At 46.5% G+C, this 10,201-nt stretch overlaps 1 protein-coding gene across 1 annotated transcript in view; it reads right to left on the bottom strand.

Moving 5' to 3' along the window:
• Positions 1-3,920, bottom strand: part of EFHC2 (EF-hand domain containing 2) — a 99,292-nt gene extending 95,372 nt beyond the window's left edge. The window contains exon 1 of the mRNA XM_025205326.1: positions 3,793-3,920. Coding sequence (XP_025061111.1) covers positions 3,793-3,836 — 44 coding nt within the window. The 5' untranslated portion in view covers positions 3,837-3,920. The remainder of the gene's footprint in view (positions 1-3,792) is intronic.
• Between the last annotated feature and the right edge of the window lie 6,281 nt (positions 3,921-10,201).

The following is a 10,201-nucleotide window of genomic DNA, read 5'->3' as shown; positions in this document are numbered from 1 at the left end:
GACAGAGTACACTTCACTCCCTCGTCCAAGTCACTGATGAAGACATTGAAGAGTATCGGTCCAAGGACCGAGCCCTGAGGGACCCCACTGCCCACGTCCTTGCAGGTCGATACCGACCCATCCACCACCACTCTCTGGGTACAACCCTCTAGCCAATTCACCACCCACCGGACTGTGTAGGCATCCAAGTCACAGCCTCTTAATTTGCTCACCAGTGTGGGGTGGGATACCGTATCGAAGGCCTTCCTGAAGTCTAAGTAAACAATATCTACCCCTACTCCTGCGTCCAGGTGTTTTGTAACCTGGTCATAAAAAGAGACTAGATTAGTCAGGCATGATCTACCTGCTACGAACCTGTGCTGGTTTCCCCTCAGCATAATATTTCCTGGTGGGCTCTCACATATATGAGCCTTAATAATCTTTTCAAAGACTTTACATAGGATGGAGGTGAGACTGACTGGCCTATAGTTGCCTGGATCCTCCTTCCTCCCCTTCTTGAAAATGGGCACCACATTGGCCCTTTTCCAGTCCTCCGGGACCTGGCCCGTGCACCACGAGTGCTCAAATATTCTTGCCAGTGGCTGTGCAATGACATCAGCCAGTGCCTTCAGTACCCTCGGATGGAGCTCATCCGGGCCTGCCAACTTAAACGCATCCAGTCCTTCCAAGTGACTCTGCAACATTTATTAGACTACTGCACTGTAGCATCACTAAAAAGGCATGTGCCAGCACTACTACACAGTAACACTGGTTATTGCTCATTAATTTAGTACTTGATTATACAAGTACTAAATTTAATGTGCAGTAACTACCGCACATAAATGAACATGTAGACGTGCCCAGGGAGTGTGTCATGCTCTGGATGCCTCCTGATCCATTTCTGCCTGCTGTAATCCTCCTCCTTTCTGCAGCAAATAAAACATTCACACTGGCACTGCTTTTGCTATGCCCACCCCTGCCATCCATGATCTTCACCCAGTGAAAAAGGGACATCCGAGTATAAGCTGTACAAAACAAACTACTTGGAGTCTTTAATAGGTATCCATCAGCATGGTATATAATCATTGAGCTTAATTTATTGAGATGCCCAAGTCAGCTGGATTTTTGTCCCTATTAAACAGAATTGCCAATTACAAAAATAGGCCATTTCAATAGTAATACTGCTTTCTGGGAAGCTGCCAAGTTGGAAGGAGGCACTATTTACAGTAGGACACAGACAAAACCTGCTGCCTACATGGTGCCAGCAATAGAGGCAGCTGTGAGATGTCTATCTTAGCAGACTATTGTGTACAGCTGATACGAAAATAAGAACCAAGAAGTGATGAAGCCGGTCTCATGGCTAAGGAGACACTGAGCACTGTTGGCAGATTTTAAAAAAGTACAGAACCCAAACTATAATAAGACGCAAAGCCCTAAGCACCAGAAAATCATTTTGCAGGCCCCAACAAACACAGTCACGATTGCCATTAGGCTAGAGTCACTGCCAATAATTGTCACAAAAGTTCAACTAGATCCACTGAGAGAAATCCCAGTTAAACAAATTTCCTGATTACACATGTATAGATTAGGGAAAATAGACTTTTCAGCTTCTCCTTCTGCCATTCCTATTGACCTTCACATTGGCTTAGCAAGTGAAATAACAGTACCACCGGCAAAAGTGATGGTAGCAGTACTAAATGACAATACACAGAGCAACAAGAAGGGGAATAGCATAAAAAGCAGCAGTAATAATAAACCAGGGGTTGACAAGAGCAGCAAAGACCAGACCAGTCATTCCTGTCCTGGAAGTACTATTGCTGTTGCTGGTTTTATCCACAGGCTGGTGGTAGGGTTTGTAGTAGCACTAAATGTCATTTGTTTCCATCCTACGGTATGAAAGCAATGCCCTCCAGACATCCAAAACATCTGCTGCTTCTGCTGCTGCTCTGCATCTACCATTCTCATGGTGAAGATGGAGAAAGTTATGGCAGCTGTGGTAGGCATAGTCCAAATAGTTCTAGCATCTGGTTGTTTGAATATGGCCTCTTTGGACTTTAATTTGTGAAACTATATGGATAAAAATTAAGCCCAACAGCCAACAGCAGAAGCAGGAGGTAGAACTGCCTCTCTACAACTACTGAGCATTCAAACTGTAGGAAGCATAACAATAGAGGATGAACTAAAGCTCTGAATAATAGCCTAATCTGGTTTCACTGTTACAACTGTGACTTGGTTTTTGTATCGTTAGTTGTCAGAACTGTATATGCATTGTGTGTGTGCACATATACATTTACAACACAGACTGCAGAAAGAGGCCTACTTATATATGTGCATTTGAACACATCCACCATTTGTATGCATCCCCTATCTAGACCTCTAGTGTGTAAAGCTAAGTACCATGTCAGATTTGTGACTATGTAAACTTCACAACTGTCAAAAATTCTATTCAGAATTTAAGGGGCAACTCTATGCATTCTGCTCAAAAACCAAAAACAGGATATTATCTATCAGAAACTAGGTTAAGCTGTGCTTCTTCCATGCATGGCCCATCACTAAGGTACCTGAGGAACCACATACACACCAGCCAGTTCTTTACAAAATATTCTAAACTAGATGCCACAAGACAAGAGAAACAACCTGATTTTACAATTTGTTGTAAAAATACCGTCTTATAGATTTACAAATTGTCAAAAGTACTTATGGCACTACACCTACACTACAAACTTGTGGATTATTATCCCTAACTTGTTTAACTCTGAAACATTCTCTGTTTACAGTGTAAGTCTTCCTTTTCTTCTTTGTTATATAAATAACAAGAGTTGAAGCTGCTAAGTTCCTCAATTCTTCCTTGTGTGCCAAGCATTTCCTTTTCCAACTTAAAAACAAAAGCAATTTTTGAGTGCTTATAAAACAATATATAACAGACAGAAGGCACGGCAGTGACACCTTATAGGCTACCTAATTATAGACTAAAATAGACTGAAATAGTTAAGTCTATAATGTGCCACTCTGCCTTGCCATCCCACTGACTTCAGACTGAAATAGCTAACTGTGTGTATATATGTGTATGTATATATGTGTGTGTGTGTGTGTGTATGTATGCACACACACCCGCATACACTAATACTTTGTTCTTGCTCCTATTTCACCTCCTGAATAATACAATAAAGATGGCAAACTCCAGAATTTAAGCTAAGTCTACTTTCGATATCTTCTGTTAGTCCAGTCCAGCTGCCAAAGAATTTGACAGGAATTTTGCCACAGATTTCAGCGAAGACAACCGCACCCCCGTCAATGAACAGAGATGTTTGGTGCCTCGGATCTCAACTGCACCTACTTCCCTGACCGTCCAAAGAAGCGATCTGCTGCAAGCCCAACACAGGCAGGCATTCGGTCTCTCACATTCACCCTGCTGCAAGCAAACCTGCATAATAGCATCGCAGCATCCGTGACCACAAAACACAGCAGGGAATGAACTTACACCTTCAGTCAGTCCTCGGGGCACCAACCCAGCAATGGCAGCACCCCCACGGGGACTTTCCTTGACTTTCGGGGCTAGGCAACCTCCTGCTTCCCTAGGGCTCGGCGATCCCCTCCGAGCAGGGGCCAACCTGGTGCTGAGAGTCGCCATGCCCCTTGACCCCTCTGCCCCCGAGGTCACACGCGCACCCTTCCTGTGCCTGACAAGGTCCCAGAAGCCAGGCCTTGCATGCAGCAGGTCGCCGCAGCTTCCAGTGACCATGCGCGGGAGCAATGCGGCCGGGGGCTGGGGGTGAAGGGGGCGGGGGAGAGCCGCCGGCCCAGCTGTCACTCACGTTCCTGTTGAAGGAGTTCCCGGGCAGAAGCGGCAGCGCCATGCTCGCCCCAGCCCTGGCCCCGAGGGGCCCGCTGCTGTCGCCCGAGCACCCCCACACCTGGCCCGGCGCGAGCTGTTTGGCATCCCGTTGCCTAGAGACCGGGGTGTGACGTCACAAAGGGAAGCCTCCGCGCCGCATCCCGTTGCCTAGAGCCCCGTTGTGACGTCACAGAGGGAGCCCGCGCGTCTGAGGGCGCCCCTGCTCTCTGCTGCCCCCTGCAGCTTCGCGGCCCCAGGCCTTGGTACCGCAGGCTCAGCTGCCGCTGACCCCTCTACTGACTCCGACCGGGGCAAATCTTGGGCTATTGGGCGCTGTTCCGACGGCTCCAGGTCCTGCAGGGGGAGCAGAGCAAGGGAGCAGCTGGGCTTGGGGAAGGGAGGGGGGTTGGAGAGAAGAGTCCCAGTCCTGGCCTTCCTGTAAAGGGTGAGTACATGGAGAGGTGGACTCCACTCCGGGGTGTCTAACAGCAGGGAGGCAAGTCAGTGAACCTCACCATGTCCACACGCGTGTGCACACTGTAGAGATAAGGGTTAGACCATTATTCACTGCAGGACCTAAACCATTACACACACAACACGCCTGCGCATGCTGCTTGCATTGAGGCAGTTTTGTGATTGGAGGGGGAAGGGATAAGTCACACGTAAGCGTGCGTGTGTGCACATGGACATGGTCAGGTGCATGTACGTGTGTTGTGTGTGTGTATACATGATCATGTGTGTATGTGCATCATGTGTGTAGGCATGCCACGTGTGAGTGCGTGTGCATGTCATGCAGTGTACATGCATCACGTGTGTGTACATGATCACCGGGGATCCTGGTTTTCTCTGATTAAAAAAAGATCCCCAATTTTTGGGTTAGAAAAAGCAACATTTTGCTGTGATCAAACTGAAACACCGCTATATATATGTCTATGGATTAGTGTTTTGGTTTGATCACAGAAATATGTGGATTTTGGGTTACTTCTTTAACCCAAAAATTGGGGATTTTTTAAAATCAGAGAAAACCAGGATCCCTGATGATCATGTGTGGATGTGCATCGTGTGTGTGTGAACACACATGTGCACACATGCATGTGCTTCTGAAAAAACTCACCATGCAGTTTTCATAAAACCCAGCTGTGAAAGACTCATGAATTCCTCCCTGGCTCTTCACAGTTCATGCTCCAGTTTTCCACACACCGCCTCTTCCATGACCTCATGCTTCATGGGGTGCTTGATGTCTCCTCTCCAGCCCCTCCCCACGCATGCTTAGCCCTGTTGTTCAAAACGGTTTACATCAAAAGTCAGACATGCAACTGACAGGACTGAGCAGGACAGGACCTGTCCTAAAGACTTTTCAGCTTCCTGCATGAAGGAATGTTTTAGGTGCTTGCATCTAAACATTTGTCGTGCATGCTGTCCCACATTTGGGCCTTGATAGGTTTCGGTGGAAGGATAGGCTTTTATGCGTTTTTGTGTGTGTTTTTGTACTTTAGTCAGTTGGGATAAGAAATCTAAGGAAACAGGCTTTGCCTTGTGGCTCCCAGACATGCACAGGGTCTCCATAGACTATGTACCAACACTAGCATTTCCAGGAGGGCAGGGAAATGTAAACATTGGAAGAAATAGTTTAATACACATTACAAGGGGAAAAAATAGAAGCATATGTTCTTCAAGAAAGGTTTTGGGGAATCACCCCTCCCCACCCTCAATCTTGAGCACAAATGGCAGAGGTATAGCTAGCTACTTCTTTGATGTCTCCTACAGCTGTCATGAGCAAGTACCATATCTGTATACCCAGACCATCAGCATTAGATCACCAGGTTGAGTAAATGGCTCACGAGAAACCTGGTCTCAACTTAACCACACTTCTTCCTCAGGAATCAGCCATGAAAGCAGCAACAAGATCAGTGCCATGTTTGTGTTTAATGTGTCTTCTTTAGACACAGGAGAAAATTGCTAAGGCCAAGCCTTCACTTTACCTCTGGAGTCCTGCCTTGAGCTTGGCTTCTGCTGTGCTCCCAGTTCAGGTCCTGTTTTTGCTTGCCTAAATTCCTGCTCCAAGTGTAGCTCTGAACTACCTATGCTCAAGCTCTGATAAGAGCATCTTCAAACCATATACCAGGAACCAGCAGTTGAATCACTGGCAACGCGTAGTGAGTGCATGCGAGTGCACGTGCACCCTCCTGAGCGTGGCGGTGCACCCTCTATGAAAAGGCGCCGCCAACACTGTCAGCAGCACCTGCAGGCAGTCACCGCTTGCCACCCCCTCACCGCTGACACCACCAGTGGCACCTGTGGGCAGTCAGCGATGCCTGCGGGCAGCCACTGCCACTGCCAGCAGCATCTGCAGGTAGTCACCAACCCCTGGTCAGTGCTTACCACCCCCACACCACTGACAGCACCAGCGGTGTCTGTGGGAGCTCCGTGCTTACCACCGCTCACTCCCGACGCTGCTGCTGCACTCCCGCCACAACTGTGTCCCCACAGGCACCAGGGGCACGTGTTGTTCATGAGTTGAATAGTCTCTCTGCTTCTGTGCCAAATCTGTTTGTCAGCAGAAAATTGGGTTTGTGACTAAAATATCTTTCCCCTAAAGCGTCTTCCCTCTATCAAAGATTTCAATCTTTAGATAAAAAACTGGATAACCAAATTCACAAAAGTTTTTATTTTATGGCCAATATTACAAACATTTTAAACAATATATTTTGATTCTAATATGACATTGTCTCCTAACGAGTGTAATTCAGTTGCTTCATATTGCTGCCTGTCCATGGCCAGGTGGACCCAGCAGTCATGAGACTCCTATAATTCATCATCTCTTCTTATCAGAAGCAAAGACTGTGGTATATCATAGAATCCTGCCTACAAAGGAAAATGTGAACAGGAGGAACCATGACAACATTTGCTAATTAAATTATTTCAGGTTTCATTCAATATATTTGCTTTTGGGGTTTTTTCCATTAAAAGTCAATATTTTTCATTTAAGACAAAGTTTGACACATTCTATGGGTGCTTTGTAATAGGGGGTCTACTAAATTAGCATACTCAGGAAACAAAACTTTCAATGTTGGTAGCTATCATTTGAAAAAGCAGGTCTCAAACACATTGACACAAAACATTTTGAAATGCTGATGTGCCAATATGTTCATGTTCTTTTTGTAATATTGAACCAACATGGCGGCTTCTTTAGATAAGGCCTACATGGAGCCAGTGTCAACAAATCATACTAAACTGATTGTTAGCCTGCCCGAGGGCAAGATAGCCACCATTAAAAGGAGGGCTCAGTTTTCATGTCTAATATATTTCACCATTAATTGATGGTAAGAAATTATTTCTATCCTTTGAATTCCTAAGAAAATTTAATGGGACTTCCATTTTAGCCTCTTCTGCTATAAACACTCCAGTACCACCTTATAAAAGAAAATCATAAGCAAAATAGCAATGTTTCACAATAATTGTTCATGGACATTTGTTGTTTTTACAAATAGGCTGTTTAAATGACATTATTATATTAATAAAATACCTTTAGTACTTCAGCTGTAAGAAAGAGTTGAAAAAGTATTGCACGGCTCATTCTAATTAGTTATATAAATCCAGGAAGATACAAAAAACTGAATGTGGCTCTTCTCATTTGCTTGATTTATTTTTCCTTCTCTATTTCCTGCCTCTATTAAAGCCCTATCAGATTCGACACAGATAAGTAGGAATTAACCCTCTCAAGTGTACTTTATTTTTTTTTCAATAATGTCCTTAAACTGATCATCTCAAATTGTCAGATTACAAAAATATTTTTAAATTATACAAAAATTGGTTCCTCTTTATGTTTTCATCTGTCATGAGCAATAAGAGACAGTTTTATACTATTATGAGGATCCTGTTATAAATCTTGAGTAAGTTGCAAGTGAGATTTTGAAAACTACACTTAGTACAATTAACATTCAGCAAAAACATGTTATTCGCTGTGGGCCATATGTTTCTCTTCCTGTATAAAGATGCACAGAACGGGTATCATGGAACTCCAAAGTTCCAGGACAGTTAAGAAGCCTAGACAGAGATGAAAGAGTACATTGCTACAAATTTGCACAAGAATACCTGGGGAAGAATTACACCTCCCATTTTTCCTAACACAGTTAAAGCCTACATGTGTAAAAAGCATGTATAAGAGTGACTGCTACTTGAGGTGTGTCTGAATAAACTGTGGCCCAGTTCACACCAAAGTTGATTGCTCCCAGGCACCGCATTTACATGTGCGCCCAGGACTGCTCTACTTTGAGCCAGGTTGGAGCAGATACAAGGGGTCAGCCTGCCAACCCAGGGCTGCTCCAACCTGACTCCATGTGCTGTGAAGGAGCTAGCTGGGGTACAAAGGTGCTCCAGTGTGAGGGTAGCCAGGAGGTTGCTCCCACACTGAAGCACCCTTGTGCCCTGGCCAGCCCTGTTAATTGTCTAATACATCCATTGCTGTGCAGAAAATAACTGCCACATGATAGTACTTGTGTTGACAAGTACTATAGCAATGTTTATTATTTTCCTGTGGCCACACGTGTAGACACAGAGTTTACTGTGGAGCTAATTAGGCAACTCCACAGTAAACGTCTCATGTAGATGTGCCTAGGGAGTAGCAGTAAATAAGGTAGCTAATGCATTTAATTACATCATTATAAAGTACTTTGCATTTCAAGGGAACATGCTACAGTGAACAGCGAGCCCCATGATTTTTTCCTGGACAAAAATCACCAAAATCTCCAGCTCCACAGTGACAGGGGAAAGATCATGTGGCCAGTTGCAGTGCTGGCCCACCCCTGTCTAGGGCAGTCCGCCCTGTCTTGTCTGCCACAACTTGCTGTTCAATAATACAAGATTGAATAAGTGGGAGGCTGCCCATTTAATGCTCCACTGCCATGGGGTCTACACACAAATCTGACCTACCCTTACCATGTCCCATGCCTCACAGATGGCATCTAAATTATTAGCAGCTCCGGCCAGAAGCTGGCCAAACTCTGCCCCTTGCTGGGCCTCTCATACATTACATATACACTCCGCCCCCTCTCACAGGGCTTCATTCATACTGCTGCCCCATACTGGGCCACTCCCAACCTGCCCTGCTTCTCTTATGTGGCCTCTTCGGGCCATCAGGCTTGCCTACTTCCACTCTGGGAGATCCCCCCACAGCCCCTCAGGTGCCTCCTGCAGCCTGCTCTACAGGCGATGGTCCTTGCACCTAACACTAGGCTGACTCTAGCCACTAGCCCCTCACAAGGCATTAAGCTCTTTCTGCCCCCCTTCCTCAGGCCACTCTCTACCCCTCACTGGGTCTAACTCTATGTCCCATTCCTGGGGCTTGGGTTCTTACACCCCCACAGACTCAAATGCCTTCCCTCAGTGTGCCTGGCCCTACTGTCTGTTCTATCACCACTGAGGAATGGGGACTAGGGCTATAAGGCACCCCTACCCGCCTTTCACTGGGGAGGCAACTGGCCTGGTATTTTTGGGAAGTTGCCCCACCACAGGCAGCTCCACCAGGCCATCCTTACCCATCAGGGTGCAGTTTCAAGTCATACCCAGGACCAAGAGCCTCCTGCCATCCCCCTAGCTCCTGCCCTTACCTCCAAGGTGTTCCTGAGCAGTCACTCAGCCAGATGTTTTTTCTGCTGGCTGCTAGCAGCAGACTGCTGGCTCAGTCCTGAGTGCCTGAGCTAAAATGGAGTCTGCTCAGCTCTCTTCTCCAATCACATGGCCCTCACCAGGTTACCTGACTGCTTCCTGGCCTGCACCTGCTGGCTGCCCTGCTGCCACTCAAATCCCTTAAAGTGACAGGAACCAAAAGTGCTCTGTCATACCCATGAAGATTAGATCCTGCCTAGAGGCCACCAGGAGAGCAGAGGCTGTTGCAGTGGGAGGGAACAAACATACCTATCCCCCACCATCACCCTGGCCTGCCTGCATGTTTCTTCTATGCTCTGAGGACTTTTCCTCTGTCCTACTTGTTGCAGTAGCTGAGGTGAGCACATGGCCCTATTTCTCTGGATAGCTCTTCTGTGAAACCAAAAAACGAGTGGCCATACGAGTGGCCCTTCTCTGAACCCCCTCCAAGTTATCCGCATCCCTCTTGAATTGCGGCACCCAGAATTGCACGCAGTACTCCAACTGCGGTCTGACCAGCGCCCGATAGAGGGGAAGTATCACCTCCTTGGACCTATTCATCATGCATCTGCTGATGCACGATAAAGTGCCGTTGGCTTTTTTGATGGCTTCGTCACACTGCCGACTCATGTTCATCTTGGAGTCCACTAGGACTCCAAGATCCCTTTCCACTTCCATGCCACCCAGCAGGTCATTCCCTAGGCTGTAGGTGTGCTGGACATTTTTCCTCCCTAGGTGCAG

Source organism: Alligator sinensis, unplaced genomic scaffold (assembly GCF_000455745.1).
Source record: "Alligator sinensis unplaced genomic scaffold, ASM45574v1 scaffold243_1, whole genome shotgun sequence".
Taxonomy (NCBI): domain Eukaryota; kingdom Metazoa; phylum Chordata; order Crocodylia; family Alligatoridae; genus Alligator; species Alligator sinensis.
The sequence above is the reverse complement of the archived record's forward strand: the minus strand, read 5'-3'. Positions and strand labels throughout refer to the sequence as shown.